We start from the raw sequence: 20,739 nt of genomic DNA on the forward strand, positions 1-20,739 counted from the left end.
CTATTGGTTTTTAGAGGTTTTTTTTCATATTGATCTGTAGCAGTTATTTATAGTCTCATATCATGTATGTATAAATGTTTGTTTCTACTTTGTCCGTTATCTGTGGCTCTGTTTATGGTTTTTTGTTTGTTTGTTTGTTTTGCTGTACGTGGACCTCTCACTGCTGTGGCCCCTCCCGTTGCGGAGCACAGGCTCCGGACGCGCAGGCTCAGCAGCCATGGCTCACGGGCCCAGCCGCTCCGCGGCATGTGGGATCTTCCCGGACCGGGGCACGAACCCGCGTCCCCTGCATTGGCAGGCGGACCCTCAACCACTGCGCCACCAGGGAAGCCCTGTTTATGGTATTTTTTGCCATGCAAAATTATTTAGTTTTTACACCATCATTTATTCATCTTTTATGTTACAGTTCAGCTTTTGCTATACTTGGAAAAGGCTTTCGAGTTCTGCAATTAATTTTTAGCTTCTCTCATTTTCCCCTATACTTTTACTGTTTAATCCGTCTGGAGTTTATTTTAGGGAAAGAGTGAGAATCTAGTTTTATCTTTTTTCCAGATGACTACCCATTTGCACTAGTTATCTATTGCCCTTTGACCGATCACTCCAAAACTTAGTACGTGAAAACAGCAGCGGTTTACTCTCTCCGAGTCACTGCGGAGTCCTGAGCAGCTCAGGCTTCCGCGTGGTCACGGTCACGCATCTTCTGAAGGCTCCCCGGGGGGCGGGGGTTCTGCTTCCAAGCCGGCTCCCTGCTCCGAGCGGCTGAGCGAGCCCGGGAGCAGGTAGGAAGCCGCGGTGCCTTTTATGGCCAGGTTCGGTCTTTGCAGTGGAAGTGACAAGCAGCACCCTGGGGGCCTGGAGCAGAACCCGGCCGCCTGGCACTCACCTGGTCCTGCACTCACCGCTGGTCACTTCTCACCTTAGAGCCCTGTGCCTGGAGGCCCTGTGGGTGTCCTTTGTTGTGACCTTGAGGGGTTGAGTGGGGACTGGGGTGCCACCCAGAGCTCAGCCCCCGGTGAGTGTCACCCGCTGAGGTGCAGTGGAGCCCAGGGACACATGTGCCAACAGCCTCTGTTTTTACTTTTACCAGTGCAGCTCCTTTTTCTTTTACAATTTTGAACGAATGGACTCGAGGTATTTTGGTTTCCAGTGCTTTCTGCATTCTAGAGGTCCGCGGTTTCCAGCCCAGGATGTCATGCCCAGGAAAGCGGGAAAGTGTCTCCTTTCTCGTCAGGGAATGTGTTTTGGGAGTTTGTTTTCCTGGCTGGTGGTGGGAGGGGTGGGGTGTAGACGGAGCCAGGACTCTTTTCCCTTGAGAGGGCCAACTGTAAGGTGTGGGCTGAGGTCCCCAGGGCGCTTCCAGCCACAGGCGAGGGGCTCCTGCCCCCAGGTGAGAGAGCGCCTGAGGGACCTGCCCTCCCATGGCCTTGCTGGGCCCCGTGACTGTGCCCTCTGTTCCCGGAGCAGTGCCCCTGGGCCCAGCATCGTCAGGGGGCCTGCCCCTCCCGTGGCCTTGCTGGGCCCCGTGACTGTGCCCTCTGTTCCCGAGCAGATCTGCGTGCCCGTGGAGTCCTCGAGCCCCCTGGTGATGAGCAACCAGAAGGAGGTGCTGCGCTGCTTCACGGTGCTGGGTACGAGGCCGGCGGCCTGGCTGCTCTGGGGGGCGGGGGGCCCTTTGTCTCGTGTGCTGCCCGCCCGTGTCTCTGGGGAGCACACAGCCAAGACCTGGCTGGGCCGCAGCCCCGAGCGTCCGGCCTCCCTGGCCGCCGGGCCTAGCTTGTCTTGGAGGTGCAGACAGCCAGCAGGGAGCATAGGACAGCTCGTTACAAACAGTTCTTTGATGAGCGCTTGCCCTGCAGCCTGCTGCTCGCCTGACCGCCTGCTGGCCTTCCTGCTGCCCAAGCTGGACACCAGCAACGAGAGGACCCGTGTGGGCACCCTCCAGGTCGTGAGGCACATCATCAACTCGGCCGGTAAGTGCCCTTTGTGACGCAGAGATGGAAAAGGCAGACATTGTCCAGCTTTTAGGTGAAAAGGAACATCTTGCTTTGAATTCTTTAAATATTTTCCCCAACTTTCTAGTTTGCAAAATTCCAAACTTTTTGAAAAGTTGCAGCAGTAGTGCTCATCTGCCTCCCAGCAGGCGTCCATCGCTGACCTTTGCCCTTGACAGCTGGCTGTGGACGGTGGGACACGGCGCCCCTGACCCTGGGCCCGGCAGCTGCCACATGCCCGCCGGTCGGGTGGCTCAGTCCCGCTGCCCCGTCACGCTGTCTGCCGCAGCTGCCCCTCAGTGTGGGGTCTATGCACGGGCATATGTTGCCTAGTTGTGTCTTAGACGTGGACCTTTGAGAAGAGTTGAGGCCGGTTCTGTAGACAGTCCCTCCATTTCCGTGTGTCTGATGATTTCCTCACAATTGGATGGAAGAATTCGGGTTTCTTGCTTTTAAGGCTAATTTAATCAGCAATAGGCTTGAACAGTTTTCGCACTTAAGTCTGTTTTTTCCGGTGAGCTTGGTTGCTAAACAGTGGCCGTGGCCGTGGGCCACACCAGGCCTGCAGCCTGCTTCGGTACAGTCCTGAGCTGAGAGTGGTTTTCACATGGCAACGGGCTGTACAAGCAAACAAAGAAGAAGATGTGACGGAGGCCGCTTGTGGCCCTGGAAGCCCAAGTGTTCTCTGTCTGACCCTCTATGGAACGAGCATGTGGACCAGGTGGCACCTGTGGACTCGGCAGCTCTCGGGTTTGGGGAGTGAGGGGGCAGCACTCGGCGGGCAGGGCCGGATCCTGCCGTGAGCCCAGGAGCACGTGGCTGGTGGCTGCTGGGGAAGGGTGGTGCTGGGACAGAGAGCAAGGTCTCTCACCTGAGCCACAGCGCCCTTGGGAGCCCAGGTGCCTGCGGGCCTCGGCTGGGCCTTCGCTTCCTCTCTGATCTGCTGTTTGTGGTCATTAGCGGCGCTGGACGTTTTTTACGCGGTTCATGGTCATTAGCGGCGCTGAAGGTTTTTTACGCGGTTTAGCCTCGCTTGCCTCTCCTTTGTTAATTCTTCTCTCACGATGATGTTCCAGAGTCACTTCGTATCCACTTGTCTTTCATTTTTTCCTTTAAGTTCTTTCTCTGGCCATAAGTGTATATACGTATATATGGTTAGGACTCGGTGCTCTCACTGCCCAGGCCCCGGGTTCAATCCCTGCTCAGGGAACTAAGATCCTGCAAGCCACGCGGCGTGGCCAAAAGAAAGATGTTGTACATATAAAAAATGGAATGCTACTCGGCCATAAAAAGAATGAAGTAATGCCATTGCAGCAACATGGATGGACCTAGAGATTATCATACTAAGTGAAGTAAGTCAGAAAGAAGACATACAATATATCACTTTTATGTGGAACCTAAAATATGACAGAAATGAACTTATTTACAAAATAGAAACATACAGACAGAAAATTGTTACCAAAGGGGAAAATTGGGGGGAAGAGATAAATTCGGAGTTTGGGATTAACAGATACTACTATATATAAATTAGATAAACAACATACTCAGTATCTTGTAATAAACTATAATGGAAAACAATCTGAAAAAGAATAGATACATAGGGCTTCCCTGGTGGCACGGTGTTTAAGAACCCGCCTGCCGATGCAGGGGACACGGGTTCGAGCCCTGATCTGGGAAGATCCCACATGCCGCGGAGCAACTGAGCCCGTGTGCCACAACTACTGAGCCTGCGCTCTAGAATCCATGAGCCACAACTACTGAGCCCACACACCTAGAGCCCGTGCTCCACAACAAGAGAAGCCACCACAATGAGAAACCTGCGCACCGCAGGGAAGGGTAGTCCCTGATCACCACAGCTAGAGAAAGCCTGCGCGCAGCAACGAATGCAATGCAGTCAAAAAAAAAAAAAAAAAGAATAGATACGTTTATGTATAACTGGACCACTTTGCTGAACACCAGCAACACTGTAAGTAAGCTCTACTTCAGTAAAAAAGTAAAATTTTTTAAAATTATATATATATAGATAGATAGATTTAAATCTCTCCCTTTTGGGGGGCTTGGCCCTGGGTGGTTTACTTTGCTTGTTTACAATTGTGGTAAAATACACATAACATAAAATTTCCCACGCTCGTCGTAGGTGTACACTCAGCAGCGTTAAGTACGTTCACATGGCTGTGCAGCCGCCTCCAGGACCCTTTTCATCCTGCAAACCTGAAACTCTGTCCCCACTAAACAACACTCCCCACATTTCGGTCCCTTTTAAACCGCAGGTCTCCTGTGCTCTTTTCTTTCCCTTGTAATTTATCCGTGGAAGAGCCTAGGCCATTGGACCTGTGGAGTTTCACACGGTCAGCTTGGTGGGCTGTGTTCTCGAGGTGCAGACTGAGGTTTCCTCGTCCGTCTGGATTTCTTGCAAATTGGCAAGAACTCAGACTCCAGTCGAGTCCCTTTGGCAAGACTGTAGGGGGCACAGTGTGTACCGGGCGGCCTCGGCAGCGCTGCCGCTCGCCGCCTGGGGCACAGCTTGTGCTGCGCCGATTCGCTGGGTGCCGTGATGAAGAGACGCTCTTCACCTGCCGCTCAGCCATGCAGAAGTGTGGCTCATGCAGGAACTGCAGGCTCAGCTGTTGGCTCCTTTGTTTTGTCAGTTTTCAAGATAATACACTGGTCCCCTGTCATCTTCTAAAGGTGACCATTGCTCTCTAAAAATATCATAGGGACTCATGAATTCAAACATATTTGAGAAATTTCAGTTCATTGCAGTTATCACCATTATTTTTTAATTAACTTTTATTGGAGTATAGTTGATTTACAGTGTCATTTTAGATTCTGCTGTACAGCAAAGTGAATCAGCAGCATGTATCCATATATCCCCTGTTTTTTAGATTATATTCCCATCTAGGTCACCACAGAGCACTGAGTAGAGTTCCCTGTGCTAGACAGTGGGTCCTTATTCGTTATCTATAGTTGTTACCATTATTGGAGCTCAAATTGTGTCATCTCCGGGGAGTGGGGAGACTTCTTCAAGTTCCGAGTCCTTTGATGATGAACTAAGCTCGTTGTGTATATTTCTTGCCCCAGACCTGGAATCAGCCATTCCAGGCTGTGAGGCCTCCAGTTCCCTGCGGGAGGTGGGATCATGACACACCCCTCCCCTGGGGCTGTCCTTGGAGTGACAGCGCCATCACTGTGCTCCCACTCTCTGTTTTCATTAAAAAAATTGTTTTTGGCCGCACCACGTGGCTTGCAGGATCTTAGTTCCCGACCAGGGATCAAACCCGGGCCCTCGGCAGTGAGAGCGTGGAGTCCTAACCACTGGTCCACCAGGAGGTCCCTCTTTGTTTTTATTTTTATTAATCTCATGACCACTTCTTGGTATTCACTTTTTACCCCCATTTAAATGTCAGAATGCGACTTCCCTGGCGGTCCAGTGGTTAGGACTCCGCACTCTCACTGCCGAGGGTCCGGGTTCGATCCGTGGTCCGGGAACTAAGATGCCACGTGCGGCGTGGTGCGGCCCCCCCCCGAAAAAAACCTAAAATAAATAAATATCAGGAAAGGAAGGGTTATACAGCTGGTTCTCAAAGTGGGGTCCTCAGCACCAGCTCACCTGGGAATGTGTGAAAAGTGAACGCCTGAGCCCACCTGGGCCTGCAGGTTGGAGTGGGGAGAGGGGACAGCGGCTGGTGGTGCTTAACGAGCCTGCTGTGATTCTGATGCCCCAGGAGACCCCCTGACCCTTGCACTTGAACTGGGATACCTGCTCAGCCCGCTCTTTCTCTGCTGCCCTAAACTACAAACCTCCTAGCTTTTTAATTGGGTGAAATAATGTTATTTGCTGAAAAAGGTCATTTCCCCCTCCCGCCCACCGGAGAGAAATGGGTGGGCCTGTGCGTATGCGGCCCCCCCCTGCCACGTGGAGGGCCACACTGAGGCCAGAACCCCGGCAGTGTGGCCTTGGGCCTTGTGGTGGGGGGCGGCCTGAGCCATCTCTCTGTTTCCTGCAGCTGCGCAGATGGAAGTCAAGCAACCCTTTATTCTCTCCTCCATGAAGCTTCCTCTTCTGGACACCAACAGCAAGGTAGGTCAGCGGGCAGCCCTAGCTCCGCTGTGAGCAGCTGCGGGCAGTGTGGCCACCAGGGACCCGGCAGCCACCTCTCAGCCAGGCCAGACCTCAGTGGGCGCGTGCAGGCCTGGGCATCTGGGACCCCCAGCTTCCTCCTGACGCAGTTAACCAAGTATGAAGTTAGGAAGTGGTCCCCCAAACCACCCTGGGGTTCAGTCGTTCTCTAGAAGAACCCCCAAGCTCACAAGAGTCGTCATACCCACGTTATGGTTTACTACACCAAAAAGACACAGGCTAACATCGGCCACAGAAGAGGCACGAGGGGCAGGAGGCCCAGGAGGGTCTGAAGTCGGAGCCCTGCTGTCCTCTCCCCGTGGAGCCGTGGGCAGCCTGGGCTCCCTGGCAGTGCTGTGCCGGCTGCCCCCCAGGGAAGCCCCCAGCCTTGTGTCAGGGGTCTCTGTCGGTCCTCCATCGTGGAGACCTCAGAGTCCAGCCCCTCCTGGCCCGAAGCCCCCACCCTCAACCATCAGGTGGTTAGGTGATTCAGCGTGGCTGAAGCCTCAGGGAAGCGAGGACCCGGGGCTCAGGTGGGACATCCAAGGCCTTGGGGGTGATGCCCAGAGCTGGGGGCAGGGCTGCTCCTCCCTCCTGGGCTCAGCGGCAGCAGGGCCCCTCGGCTCTGTCCTGGGGCTGCCCCAGCCTTTGTGCTCATCCTGGGGCCCTGTTCTTTGGGACCTTCTGTGAGAGTTTCAGAAGCTACTGAAATGGACCCCAAACCACCTGCATCTGTTTCAGGGCCGCCGTGCCCTGGGTCACCCCCAAGGGGCCGCACCGCATGCCTCCAACAGTGTCAGTGGCCAGACGCACTCAGCCTGAGCGGCCCTCGTGCTACCACATCGCTCACTCCCTCCAGACCTGTCAGCCCCACGGTCCCTCAGGACACACGTGTAGCTGGGGGCACAGGGCAGCGATGTGCGACCTGAGATCCGGGGGAGGAGAGGCGTCACCGGGACACAGGGAAGGGTCCCCAGGGAGGGGCATCGGGCCGGCGTCTGATGGAGCGTGGGAGCAGGGGGCCCTGGAGGGGGCACCAGCCCCGGGAAGAGGGTGCTGCTTCCGGCCGCGACGGCCCAGCCATTCCTTGGAGCCGCCAGACAGAGTTATCGAAGGGGCTGGACAGCAGGACACTCAGAACTCTCAGGAGTGTTTGGGTGACAAGTGCAGACCCAGGGCCCTTGCCCAGAAGGGCAAAACGGGGTCGGGAGATGCCCAAGGAGGCGCCGGGAGGGGAGGGGCTGTGGGAAAGAGGAGGAAGAGGCCTTCCCCTGGGGGTGTGGGCATGGCCGCAGGCTGGCCTTCGTAGCAGGCGTCTGGGGAGAAGGTGGGGGCAGGTGCAGGCGCAGGCAGAGGGAAGGGTGAGATTCCACCTCCCAGCTGGGCCGGCGTGCTGTCCGGCGGTCCTCTGAGGCCCTTGCCGCTCTCCCTTGGTCCGGGCAGGTGAAGCGGGCCGTGGTGCAGGTGATCAGTGCCATGGCCCATCACGGCTACCTGGAGCAGCCTGGAGGCGAGGCCATGATCGAGTACATCGTGCAGCAGTGCGCGCTGCCCCCCGAGGCAGAGGTAAGGGCGCGGCCTCACCCTCCTGCTCCTGGGCCCCTGATTCCCCACTTCCGTCGGGGGCGTTGTCACATGTGCCAGTGATTGGTTCTCTTACTGCTGAGTAGCATTCCGTGGTACGGACGTGCCAGTCTGTTCTCCACTCTCTAGAGCAAGGAGACTCCAGTTGTTTGCAGTGTGGCAGTTACGAAAAAAGCCACTGTGATCGTGTGGGTACAGGTTTCTGTGGGAGCATGCGTTTGTACACCTGGGTAAGCGCGAATGGAGAGTGTGCATTTAATTTCATAAGAAATTTCCAAACGGTTTTCTGAAGCGGCTGTGCGGTCTCATGGCCCCAGCAGCAGCGGGTGAGAGGCCCTGTGGGTACTTGCAGGCTCGAGTCCAGGCTGGTTGTTTCTCAAGCTGTCCTGACGGGCTGGCATCTCACCAACGACCAATGTTTGCCATCCCCATGTCTTCCTTAAGTGTCTGTTCACAGCTTTTGCCTATTCTTGAGTTGTTTACTTTCCTATTATTGAGTACAGAATGTTCTTTATATATTTCGGATGCAAGTCCTTTATCAGATTTATGGCTTGTAAATATTTTCTGACAAGTCTGTTGCGTCATACTTATCTTTTTATTTTCTTCAAAAGGTGGATATTTTAATATTTTAGAAGTCCACTTTATCAGGTTTTTATTTATAGCTCTTGCTTTTGGTGTTCTAGCTAGTAAATCCTCTCTTAACCCAAGGTCACAAAGATGTTCTCCTCTGTTTTCTTCTAGAAGCTTTAACTTCGAGGTTTTACATATAGGTTTGTGATCCACTTTGAGTGAATATTGTTTAATGGGAGGTGTGGTTGTTGTTACGGCTCATTATTTTGCACGTGGATGTCCAGTTGTCCTAGCACCATCTGCTGAAAAGACTCTTCTTTCCACGTGGATGAGTTGCCTTTGCATCTTTGTCAAAATCAAGTGACTGTGGACTCTGTTTTGCTCCACTGGTCTGCGTCTGTCCTTTTGTCGGGACCACGCTGTCTTGCCTGAAGCTTTACAGTAAACTCTGGAGGGAAGTAGCATGAGTCCTCTAACTTCAGTCTTCTTTTCTAATTCGTTTGGCTATTATAGTTCCTTCACTTATCCATATACATTTTAGAATCATCTTGTTGATTTCTACAAAAATAAACCTATTAGAATTTTATTTGTTGGTTTATCTATTTGTTTTTATTTTTGGCTACATTGGATCTTCATTGCTGCACGCGGGCTTTCTCTAGTTGCGGCGAGCAGGGGCTACTCTTCGTTGCAGTGCGTGGGCTGCTCATTGCAGTGGCTTCTCTTGTTGCAGAGCATGGGCTCTAGGTGCGCGGGCTTCAGTAGTTGTGGCGCACGGGCTCAGGAGTTGTGGCTCACAGGCTCTAAAGCGCAGGCTCTGTAGTTGTGGCACACAGGCTTAGTTGCTCCGCGGCATGTGGGATCTTCCCGGACCAGGGCTCGAACCCGTGTCCCCTGCATTGGCAGGCGGATTCTTAACCACTGTGCCGCCACGGAAGCCCAGCTATTATAATTTTGACTGGGATTGTGTTGAATCTGTAGACTCTTCGGGAAGAATTGATATCTTTTGATGAATTGATGTTGTCTTCCCATCTATGAAAATGGCACATTACATTTACTTAGGTCATCTTTGATTTCTTTCGTCAGTACTTCGTAATTTTAAGCATATAGATCCGCACATATTTTGTTAGATTTGTAGCTATGGTTTTAGCGCTATTGCAGTAGTGTCGTTTTGTTAATTTCAGTCTCCAGCTGTTCGTTGCTAGTGTGTAGGAATGCAGTTGACTTTTGCATATTGACCTTGTATCCTGTGGCCTTACTTTTTATAGATTCTTTGAGATCTTCTACATGGAACATCATGTTTTCCAATAGACAGCTCAGTCTTCCTTTCCGATCTGAATGCCTTTTATTTCTTTTTCTGGCCTTATTGCCTCGGTTAGAATCTCCATTACAATGCTGAATACAAGTGATGAGTGCAGACATCCTTACTTTGTTTCCGTTCTAAGGGGAACACCTTCAGTCTTTTAATATTCAAGATTCTGCTTTCAATTCTTTTCAATTTGAAATGGACATAAGTGATTGCTTTTTAGGTATTGAATTCCTTGCAGTGCCAAGATAAACCATGCTTGGTCATGATTTATAATGCTTTTAATATATTGCTGGACTTGATTTCCCGATACTTTGTTGCGAGATTTTGCACCTCTTCAAGAGTGTTATGGGCCTGTACTTTCCTGTAATGTCTCTCTCTGGTGATCCTTCATTAGGTGAGTTTGGACGCGTCCCCTCCTCTTCTAACTTATGGAAGAGTTTGTGAAGATTTGGTATTTTTTCCTTAAATCTTTGGTAGAATCCCTCAGTGGAACTACATAGGCCTGGAGGTTTCTTTCTTGAAAAGCTTTTAGCCATGAATTGTTTACTAGACAAAGAACTATTTAGGTTATCTGTTTTCTTGAGTAAGCTTTGATGGTTTGTCTCTGGGTAAAGGGTCCTAAGACCACCTACATGCTTGGTGGTTCACTAGAAGGACTTGTAGGACTCAGAGGTAACTGTACTCGTAGCTAAAATCCCTGTGCAGGTTTCCTGTGTGCTCCCAGGAGGGGCCACACAGAGCACACTCCCTCCTGCATCAGAGAGGTGCAGCCCAGGGAGGCCCATCTGACAGCCTGAGTCACGGCTGTCACTGGAGGTGGGCACCTTCTGCCACAGCCAGCAAAATGCCAGCCTCCCGGGGGAGCCCGTGTTCGCTGCTCAGGCAGCCAGAACAGCCTTACTTCTCACTTAGGGAAGTTTCAAAAGATGAGCTCCCGGATGTAAAGTGTTTCAGGTGCTGTGGACAGAATTACCATATGATCCGGCAGTTCCACTTCTGGGTATTTACCCAAGAGAAATGAAAGTGGGATCTTGAAGAGATACTTGCACGCCCATGTTTGTAGCAGCGTCATTCACGATAGCCAAGAGGTAGAAGCAGCCAAGTGTCCATCAGGGGATGACTGGGTGAACGCGGTCTGCTCTATCTCTATAGTAGCATGTTACTCAACCTTAAAGAGGAAGGAGATTTGGACACATGTTACAACATGTGTAAACTTTGATAACTTGCTGATTAAAGTTTTCCCTACTAGTTTTAGCATCAGTTGTTCATTTTCTAACTCCATTAATTCTCTATACTTATTTTTTTGGCCTTCTGTTGTAACAAAGAGCTTTTTGCTAGTTTTTTTTTTTTTTGCGGTACACGGGCCTCTCACTGTTGTGGCCTCTCCCGTTGCAGAGCACAGGCTCCGGACGCGCAGGCCCAGCGGCATGTGGGATCTTCCCGGACCGGGGCATGAACCCGTGTCCCCTGCATCGGCAGGCGGACTCTCACCCACTGCACCACCAGGGAAGCCCCGGCTTTTTGCTATTTTTATGTTCATATATAATATCTCAGTGTGGATTCATGGGTTACTCTTTCATGCATTTCTGTCATTGGTTTTGGTGGTCAAATTGTTCTGAGTTTGGCCTGTGGGAGCCCCCGTGGAGCGGGCTCCTGTGTCCTTGAGGCAAGGCACGTCTCCATCATTTTTTGAGTGAGCCTTTCCTTGTTTTCTGGCACAAGAAGATGTTCCAGGCTCACCTGACCTGTCCTTACCTCTAGCTCTGTGGACACTTTTCAGATGAGCTCTTTTTCTCTTTTATTTCTGGGGGGAATTAGTCTCCTTTATCTCTTTAATTTTTTCTTGTTCTCCGTTTTTCTGTCTCTCTCGTTCCGGCACTTCTGTTATCTGAATGTTGCACTTTAATATCTTTCTTCTTCATTTCCCTGAAGTCTTCAATCTGTTCTTCCACGTCAGTGATTTCTTTCTTAACTATTTCACTATTAATTTCTTGAATCACATTCTGTGTTTAATTGTTACACTCTTTCACATGCTTTTCTTGTTCTTGGTTCATATTAATATTTTCCCACCGATAGTATTTTTCAGGTTCAGTTGATGTTCTTGGTCTGTGGGTCCCGGTAGTTGCGCCTTTGTTGGGCTTTGTATGTGTCCTCAGCGTTCACTCTTGGGTAGTTTGCGGTTTCTGTGTGGATTCTTTATTAACCCAAGGTTTCTTTTAGGATGTTTAAAGTTTTCTAGGTGACTCGCTTTTCGTGGCTACTGTGGGTTTGTAATTTTATTGCGTTCTCTACGTTGAATCTGGCCACAGGTTTATTTTTGCTTCTGAGAGTTTGTTGAGATCTTCTTTTTAGCCTAATAGGTGGTCAGACTTTCAAGTTGTTTGTGTGTATTTGGTATTAAGATTTATCTATATTTTTAGAGCATGCTTTAAAAATTGCTGTTTAGGCCCTATTAAATACCTCTATTTTTTCTACTCCATCTTTGATTTCTCAGGGAGAGGTGTTAAATGTCTCCTACAGTCATTGCAGTTTTCCCAATTTCTCTTGGTTTTCAGTGTTTGCTTTTTGGTATTTCAAAGCGTGAGTTGAAGACTCAGTGTTTGGAGAGCAGAGTCCTTTTCCGCGTGGAAGGTTCCCGGGGAGCCGGGCCCTGGAGCACTGTCTGCTCAGGTCTGAGAGAAGCCACTGGCCCAGCGGGTTCCAGAGCTTGTCTCTGTTCTTCGTAGAAAATGCCATTTTCTCAGCCTATTATCAGGTCCACAAAGGGCCTCCGGTTTCTGTGGACGTCGGCATTGCCCATCAGGACAGAGTCAAGGTTCCCTCTGTTCTGGTGGCTGAACCGAGCCTGGTGAGCCGGCTTCCTTGAGTGATTTTGGTGCAGAGTGACAGGTGGCATGGGCATCCCCTCAGCGGAGGCTGGCAGGGTCTGTCCTGCTTCGCTCAGGCCGTGTCCTCAGGGCCAGAGCCCACGATGGTGTAACCTGGAGAGCAGAGAGCACACCCTCCGCCCTCCCCTCCTGCAGCCTCAGAAGCTGGGCGCCAACAGCGAGGCCCTGGCGGCAGACAGCGTGCGGGCCATCAGTGTCAGCACCCTCTACCTGGTCAGCACCACTGTGGACAGGATGGGTGACGTGAGTGCCGCCCACCCACCCCCTGGGACCCACCGCGCCCCTCCTGACCCCTCGGCCCGGGGGTCTGCTGCCCGCCCACCTGGGAGCAGACTCCCATGCCGCTGCCCCCAGGTCCTCTGGCCATACCTGTTCGAGTTCCTCGTCCCCGTGCGCTTCACCGGGGCGCTGACCCCGCTCTGCAGGAGCCTCGTGCACCTGGCCCAGAAGAGGCAGGAGGCAGGGGCCCACGCCCTCCTCATTCAGTACAACGGCAACGGTGCGCCCCCGGCCCTGGCCCGGCCCCCCAGCCCACCTTGACCCCAGGGCGCGGGCGGCCCTGAGTGTTGCATGTCTGTCTCCCCCGCAGTGACCCTTCCATCTCCCTACGCCATGGCCACCAGGCTCCTGGTAAGCAGCGCACTGGGGGCTTGCCTTCCCAGAAGCATCACGTCCCCAGGCAGGTGGCCGCTGGGCAGCCGCACTCTGGGGATGGCGGGGAGGAGTGGGCTCTTGCCTTTGTCCCCGTCCTCACGCTGTCACTGCTGTGAGAAGGACACTGTCTCGCAGTGGGAACTGTCAGGTGCTCCAGGCGGAGTTTTGGGGAGCTGCGTCTCTGGGGGCTTCTTGCCCCACCTGGGAGGCCGTGCTCGGCCTCATGTGGGGTGTTGGGGCGCTGTGGCCCTGGGCGCCGGTGGAGAACCCACTTCTGGCTCCTCCAGGCTGTGTCTTCCAGCCCCTACCTGGGGGACGGTCGCGGGGCGGCCTCGCTGCGCCTCCTGAGCGTCCTTCACCGGGACATCCATCCTATGCTGGGTCAGCGGTGGGCGACCGCCATCCCCCTGCTGCTGGAGCACCTGGACGGTGAGGCCCAGAGCGGGGCGGCGCCACTCGTCCTCTGGTCGCGTTTTTTCAGCCAGTTGGCACCAAGCCTGGCCAGTGGGCACCAGGGTTTTGAAAGTTGGAAGAAATGGCCTCTGCTGTGGTTCAGGAAAGGGCCTGGACAGTGGGGCTGAAAAGATGCTCCCTGCTGGTTGTCACCTGGGAGCACACTGGATGTGGGCGCAGCCCTTTCTTCCTCTGTGCTAGCGTTGATGGGCCAGGCTGGGGGCGGGGCTCTGAGCACTGCACTCCTGCCTGTGGGCATGGGTCTGTCTGCTGGGCTGAGTGAATGACTGGTCATTTCAGGATATACGGAGGAAACCCTGTCGCGGAAGGAATGGGAGGAGAAGCTGCTGATGGTGAGAGAAGGGAGAGGAGGTGGGAGCGTAGCCTGTCTTGGACCCAGGGGCCCTTTCTGGCCTGGGCGGGGATTGGACCCAGGGGCCTTTTCTGGCCTGGGCGGGGAGAGCTTGGGGCAGCCACGCTAGGGGAACTGTACCTTCCCAGGGCTGTGATGTTTGCCTTGGCCTAACGGTGTGGCTGGGGGAGGGGCAGAGGGACAGGTGGGTGTCTCTGGGGGGGAGCCCTGCCTACTGACCTCACAGATTGTCACCCTGCTGTGATGGAGTCAAATTACAGGGGCTTTGAGCTGCTCTGGCCACTGGAGCCTTCTCTCCTCTCCCCTGCTTGACTCAGAGCTGTCTGTGCCCCTGTGTGGTGCGTGTCTGACCCCCCAGAATTTGTTTTGTCTGGGCTCGAAAGTGATCCACAACCCTTCAGAGCCATGGCACAGGACCCTGAGGTCCCTGCCTGTGACACCGCCAGGCATTGGGTCCCTCCCCAGCCAGCGCAGTGATAGGCCGAGCTCCGGCCCCTCACTGGTAGAGCTCCTGCCCACAGTTCCTTCGCGACACTCTAGCTGTTGTGTCTGACAACACGTGGATTTGCCAGCTGAGCCTGGAGATGTGCAAGCAGCTACCCAGCTACAACGGGACGCCCCTGGAGAAGGTGCAGGGGGAGGGGGGAACGCCCCAGGAGGAGATGCAGGGGGAGGTGTGGGAGGACAACCCGCGGGGCGCTGTGGGCGTGGCCCTCAGCTCCCGTTCCTTGGTGCTGTCACTCGCTCCCTGCGCCTGTCTCTGGTGGCCCCTGTGGTCCTGGCAGAGGCTGGACGGGAAGGCCTGGGAGCCTCCTCGTAGTGGCTGACGGCTGGGAGATGCAGGGGCTCCGCACCCACCTCCTACTCCTCAGACACCGCCCAGAGCTCGTCTGGTCCTTGTGGCGGTCAGTGTCGTGGGTTCCCGCGTCTGCTGGCTCTGCCAGGGGCGTACTCTGAGTACTCAGCGCGTACTCTGCCGAGGGCAGCGCTTTGGTAGTGCTGGGCACCCCTCTACTCGGGAGCCAGGCACAGCCCTGTTCTCTGACTTCGTTGCAGAACTTCCTGTATAAATGCATAGGAACTACCCTGGGTGCTGCTTCAAGTAAGGAGGTGGTGAGAAAGCATCTGCAGGAGCTGCTGGAAACCGCCCGATACCAGGAGGAGAGCGAGCGTGAGGTGGCCGCCCCTTCCCCACGGGAAGCCCGGGTGCCCACAGTCTTGCTGGCAGTGGTCACACTCTGTCCTCTCAGACGTGTAGCCAGCGTGTGTACCCGTGTGTGTGTGTGGTGTGCACAGATGCACCGGATGGTGTGCGCATGCGTGTGTACTCTCTCCGTCCCCGACCTTGCCCAGGTGTGAGTGCACCTGTGTACCTCCCCAGGGCCTTGCCTGTTGCTTTGGGATCTGTGCCAGCTCCCACCTGGATGACACCCTGGCCCAGCTGGAAGACTTCGTAAAGTCAGATGTGTTCAGAAAATCCGCCGGCATTTTCAACATTTTTAAGGTGCAAAGGTCAGGCTGGCAGCTGAGGGGAGGTCTGGGGTGGGCCTGGCCTGTGATTTGGTCTTAGCCGTGGCGCCCTGCGTTTCGAGGTTCTGGGGTGGGGGGTTGGGCCTGGCGCTTCCTGGGCTTTGGTGCCTCGCACGTTGGGGGTGGGTCAGGGAGCTGGCGTCCGGTCGTGGGCGGGGCTGGCGGATGAGGGCTCCCTCCCAGCTGCTGACTGGGGCAATGAGAGGGGCTCTGGGCAGCAGGGGTGGGGCGGCCACCTTCCTGTCCCACCGCCTATCTGTGCATCTTCTGCCCCCTGGTGGCCAGTGGAGGCTGTGTGCTCGCTGAAGCCCCGCTGGGGGCTGGACCCCCGCTGTGGGCCTCCACCCCAGCCCTTGTCCCTAGGTTTTCAGTCTCCCTGTGCCTGGGTCAGCCAGTGACAGAGTCTCAGGGCTGTGTAGTGTGAACAGGCCCTGAGGACGGAGGGGGGCTCCTGGGCAGCCCCCAAGCGAAGGCAGGGACCCCACCTCTGGCCCTTCCGTTGCTCTGAGCCCCCCAGCTCTTCCTCCTGCGTGCCCCTCCCACCTTGGTCCCCACCAGGCCCGAGCCTGCCCAGTCCTATCCTGTCCTGCTGTTCCCGACCTTGGGGCTCTCTGGGTGGGGTGGCGCCTTCCTCCCAACCAGCTGTGCCCTTCTTCCCGCGCACGTGGGGTTGGAGTGCTGGGCTGCTGCTGGGGGGCGTGACTGTGTCACAGCCCCGCTGGTTCCTCCGGCCTCTCAGGATCGGAGTGAGAACGAGGTGGAGAAAGTGAAGAGCGCGCTGATCCTGTGTTACGGGCACGTGGCAGCGCGGGCCCCCCGCGAGCTGCTGCTGGCCAGGGTGGAGTCGGACATCTTCCGGAACATGTCGCAGTGCTTCAGCACCAAGGTGGGTGCCCGGCCGTGGCGCGGGGAGGGGTGCCGCCACTGGGGCCTCACGCGCTAACTCATGTCACCTCTGTCGTTCAGGTTCTGGGGATAAAGGTAGAGACCAAGGTACAGTGTGCAGGAGTGGAGCGGGGCTCTGCTTTCCTCTCTCCTCCGGGCTGGGCCGTGAGCTGCCGGGGCGGCAGCCAGGAGTGCTCACTGGGGCTCCCTGGTCCCAGTGCAAGGGCAGAGCATTCGGGACATCCCTCCGGGGCCTGTCCCCACCGCCTCGGAGCAGAATGGGGGCCCAGGAGCTCCTTCTCTGGCCCAGGCCCCGGACGGTGGGTGGGAAGGAGGGGGAGGTGAGGGCTCGCAGGCGGGGCGCGGGGCCTCGGCCGCAGCCCCTCTCCTGGCTCTGCTCCCTGACGCCCACGGCTGCCCTCTTGGCAGCGCCGGGGAGGGGTGCGTTCTGCAGCCAGTGACAGTGCCCTCTGGCCTCACTAACGTGTTTCCCTCTGGACTCTCCGGCACTAACCTGGAAGCCCCCTCTGGAGCGGCTGGGTCTCCCCTTAAAGAGCAGACCCTCCACCCCGGGTCTCCTGCAGTCTGCCGGGTGGTGGGGCTGTGCTGAGAGTGGTCGCTCTGACTGAGTGGGGGGCAGCCCCCCTCTGCCGGGGCTCTTCTTGGGCAGCAGGCTTCCCCTCCACCTTGGGAGCATCTCCAGCCACCCCACTGGTGGATGGAGTGGGCGTCTGCCTACTGCGTCTGCCCGGGGCTGTGACCCGGGGCCCCCCAGGCCCAGGCCGGGCAGACAGCCGAGGGCCCCGGGTTCCCTCACAGACGCCCCGTGGCCCACGTGGGGGGCTGGCCAAGAGCCCCAGAGTGGAGGGGAGCGTTTCTGGCTTTGGCGGGAAGAGCGGGCCGGTGGTCTGGTCTCGCTGCTGTGGGCAGCCCCCATCCTGGCTCAGCCCCACGGGCCTAGAGGGAGCGGCTGCTGCCTCGGGCCTTGGTGCCTTCCTGCAGCCCAGCGTCCCCGCAGGACCTGGGCCTGAGGCTGTGCCTCGCGCAGAGCGTTTGCATGGCCAGCCAGGCCGTCCGCAGCAGCTCCCACGGCAGCTCCTTCCAGCTCCTGAGGAAGCCGGAGCTGGTGGCGCAGATGATGGTGAGCGCCGGCGGGGCCTGGGGAGGGGCCTGAGTTCCCCAGCGGGTGAGGGGCGGCAGCTGACTGGGAGGCAAGCCAGTGCTGTGGCCAAGGGCCATCCCGCGGCTGCTCCCCCAGGAGTTCATCAAGGCCGAGCCCTCGGACTCCCTGAGGACGCCCATGCGGAAGAAGGCCATGCTCGCCTGCACTTACCTGGTGTATCCTTTCCTCCGGGGCCTGGGGGCCCGGCCGGGGGGCCCCTCTGCGTGAGTGCTGGGCCCTTAACTCGAGACTCAGCTCCCTGGAGCCGGCGCTGGAGGGGCAGGCGCAGGCGGACCTCATCCACAGCTGCCTGCACAGCATTATGGCCGTGCTGCCTGAGCCCGAGGGGGTGGACAGCCACCAGGAGGTATGAGCATGGCCCTGGCTGCGTGGGTGCCCGTGCGCGGGTGGCAGGGTTACGGCGGGACCGGCCGCTTCTCTCGTTCCAGCCCCTGTACCTGGACACCATGCAGGCCCTCAAGGACTTACTGACAAGCCTCCTTCAGCGAAACATGACCCCCCAGGGCCTGCAGGTCATGGTGGAGGTGTGCGGTGGGTGTGCGCTTCCCCGGGGCAGGGGCGCCGTGGGGACCCTGTGGTGTGCTATGCAAGGAGGTGGGGGGGGGTTCTGTGAGCGGCGGGGGGACCCCCTCCTGCCTGGGCAGGTATGCAGATGGGTGCAGTCCCCGACCCAGATGGGGGCCCCAAGCTGGTTCTCCCCGCCCCCCCATCACATGGTGCCGGGATGGAGAGACCCTGAGGTGCCCCGGACATGCCCTCCTGGCCTGCAGTGGCCTGTGGCATGGCTTCCTGCCCTTTGCAGCACTGCGGTGGGCTGGTGCAGGGCCGACCCACTCCTAGGAACACCCTGTCCCTCTGTATGCCTGGCTTGCTCTGGGTGGCTGTGGCCGTGAGCCAGGCCAGCAGGACGGAGTGACGGGGCGGGGTGCACTGCACAGGGGGCTTGCTCTGACCTGGCACGCTGGCCCCCCCACCCAGAAGGGTGGCTGTAGGCAGGGCACCTATATGAAACCCCCTCTTCCCCAGCACCTGAGCCCATGGATCAAGTCCCCGAGGGGCCACGAGCGGGTGCGGGCGCTTGGCCTGAGCGCCTGCCTGCTTCAGCACTTCCTGAAGCACCTGCACATCAGCGTGAGTACCAGGTGGCGACCCGCATGGCCACTCCCTTGCCCTGTCCCCGTCCTGGCCCCTCGGCTTGGGGACCACTGCCTGCGGCCCTTGCGTCTCTGAATGCCAGCGCGCTCTCTGCCCTTCGCCCAGCTGCTGCCTGGGCTCATCCCGCGTCCCAGCGAGTGCCACCGTCCTCTTCCTGAGCCGTGGACGGAGAGCCATGAGGGCCAGGAACTGTCCTCAGGGCTGGCCGCCCGGTGTCGATCTGATGGGCACCCTCGTCCTTGGGAGCGGGATCATGGGCCGGGACTGGCGCCTGACGTGCTCCCCGGAGGAGGGAACGGGTGATGGGGACCTGGGTGTGAAAGGAGAGAAGGAGGGCGTTCGCGGCAGAAGCAGCAGTTTGGGCAAAGGCAGGGGGACGTGAACCCACGAAATGCTGCGGAAAAGGCAAGTATTATTCGGTGGTTGGAGCGGGGGAGAAGGAGCTTGGTCCAAGAACCGCGCGGTTATTATGCGTTTTAATATTTGCTAAGAGTAAGCAGCTTTTTACGTTTTCAGAACTTCACGGTTCTTTCAAGGCCATTAATCGGGGTTTTAGGGTAGATTGGACCCAGTCCTCAGATGCTCCCAGCGCGCCTTTGTGGGGGCACGCACCCCACATTTTCGTGTGTTGAGCAGTAACATCTTTTAATAATGGGCCTTTCCATCCAGGTCCCCCTGGGCCCCTCAGAAGCAGGTTCTGGGTCGCACGTTCTGTTGCCGTTGTCAGCGTAACTTTTTCTTCCACTGTATTTAATAATTTGCTGATTGCTGGTAGGCAGGAAAACTATGGACTATTGGGTATTTAGGAACTGGCTAGTTTATAAGATTCCATTGTTGTTTCTAGTGAATTTTTGGTTAGTTCTCTGTACTCCTCAGATACAGTCATCATAGTTTACAAATGCCGCGACTTTGGCCTTTCTCCCCCGATGTTGATGCATGTTAGTCCGTGCTGAAGATGAAAGCTGGCGGCAGCCCCGAGCCTTTACGGTCTCACTCTTAAGCGCGATGCTTGATTTGGTTGGCAGTATTTCTTTTTCGTCGTGTTCCAGAAGCATCTGTTTGCTCGCTTACACGGCTTTTCCCACCCAGGTTCCCCTGTGGCCTGTTTTTCATGTAACCCTGGTCCAACCAGAGTTCATGTTTGTTTGTGATGAGACAGAGCTCTGCCCTCTCTAAGAGAACAGCAGCTGGGGGGTCCTCTGTCCAGCGCTCCAGCCTCCCTGCCTTGTGCAGGTCCCCTCTAGTGACTTCTGGGAGAGCAGCAGCCTGGGAGCCCTGCACGTCCTTAGGAGCCCGTGCAGGGCGGGGGCGGGGCAGGCTGCTTCCCTGGGGAGGCCTCTCGTGTGGGGGGCTGACAGCAGGGTGGTGGGGCCGGGAAGGCCGAGGGCTGAGTGATGGCGGGGGCGGAAGTTGACATCCCCAGGTCCAGGGCATAGGAAACAAGGCCCTTTGCTAAGAGCAGGGTCGGGAAGGCTTAGTATTTGAGGAGAGCAGGAAAGGCTCTGAAAGGTGGGACCAGGACCCAGTTAGGAGGAGAGGGGTCTCACACAGCAGCCCCCTTACCTGACGGGGGGCTTGCCTTCTGGGGCGGGGGCTTCCCATGTGTCTGCCGAGGCAGCAGAGCCCGACCGTCCCTCTGCCTGCACACACCTACTCGCCCGGCCCTCCTCCCCTCTTAGGGACCTGCACTTGGGGGGTGGGGCTCGCCATGCAGGAAGAGGAGCTTGACAGGGGCCCTGCTGGCCACAGGGGTGGACAGGGGCTGCCCTGCTGCTCACACCCCTGCCCGAATCTGGGTGTGGGTGGCACCTGCCCACCGCAGCCTCTCCAGAGCTCCAGCCCCCATCTCTGGACCTCTGCCCCCGTGCCCCTCCAGCACCCGCACATCTGCCTCTCCAGGCCCTGGTGCCCTTCCACAACCTGGGCCTCCTCCTCGGCCTCTTCTCCCCACGGTGCGCGGACCTATGGCCTGCCACCCGCCAGGAGGCTGTGAGCTGTGTCTACTCCCTGCTCTACCTCCAGCTGGGCTACGAGGGTGAGCCCCTGG

The 20,739-nt window shown here is 56.6% G+C and overlaps 1 protein-coding gene across 18 annotated transcripts in view; it reads left to right on the forward strand.

Annotated features, from left to right (window-relative positions):
- Positions 1-20,739, forward strand: part of MROH1 (maestro heat like repeat family member 1) — a 158,072-nt gene that overhangs the window by 29,975 nt on the left and 107,358 nt on the right. For 6 of the 18 annotated variants that reach the window (XM_033419956.2, XM_033419962.2, XM_033419961.2 and 3 more), the window contains 20 exons: positions 1,550-1,628; positions 1,857-1,970; positions 5,999-6,072; positions 7,555-7,677; positions 12,595-12,702; positions 12,814-12,958; positions 13,049-13,089; positions 13,401-13,542; positions 13,867-13,919; positions 14,461-14,568; positions 14,996-15,115; positions 15,321-15,443; positions 16,209-16,355; positions 16,436-16,462; positions 17,373-17,495; positions 17,571-17,692; positions 17,772-17,883; positions 17,966-18,061; positions 18,564-18,668; positions 20,592-20,727. In XM_033419956.2, coding sequence (XP_033275847.1) covers positions 1,550-1,628; positions 1,857-1,970; positions 5,999-6,072; positions 7,555-7,677; positions 12,595-12,702; positions 12,814-12,958; positions 13,049-13,089; positions 13,401-13,542; positions 13,867-13,919; positions 14,461-14,568; positions 14,996-15,115; positions 15,321-15,443; positions 16,209-16,355; positions 16,436-16,462; positions 17,373-17,495; positions 17,571-17,692; positions 17,772-17,883; positions 17,966-18,061; positions 18,564-18,668; positions 20,592-20,727 — 2,098 coding nt within the window. Of the gene's footprint in view, positions 1-1,549; positions 1,629-1,856; positions 1,971-5,998; positions 6,073-7,554; positions 7,678-12,594; positions 12,703-12,813; positions 12,959-13,048; positions 13,090-13,400; positions 13,543-13,866; positions 13,920-14,460; positions 14,569-14,995; positions 15,116-15,320; positions 15,444-16,208; positions 16,356-16,435; positions 16,463-17,372; positions 17,496-17,570; positions 17,693-17,771; positions 17,884-17,965; positions 18,062-18,563; positions 18,669-20,568; positions 20,728-20,739 lie in introns of those variants that run through there. The other 12 variants (XM_033419963.2, XM_033419968.2, XM_033419954.2 and 9 more) reach the window with 11 other exon arrangements.

This window comes from Orcinus orca, chromosome 17, assembly GCF_937001465.1.
Source record: "Orcinus orca chromosome 17, mOrcOrc1.1, whole genome shotgun sequence".
Lineage (NCBI taxonomy): Eukaryota > Metazoa > Chordata > Mammalia > Artiodactyla > Delphinidae > Orcinus > Orcinus orca.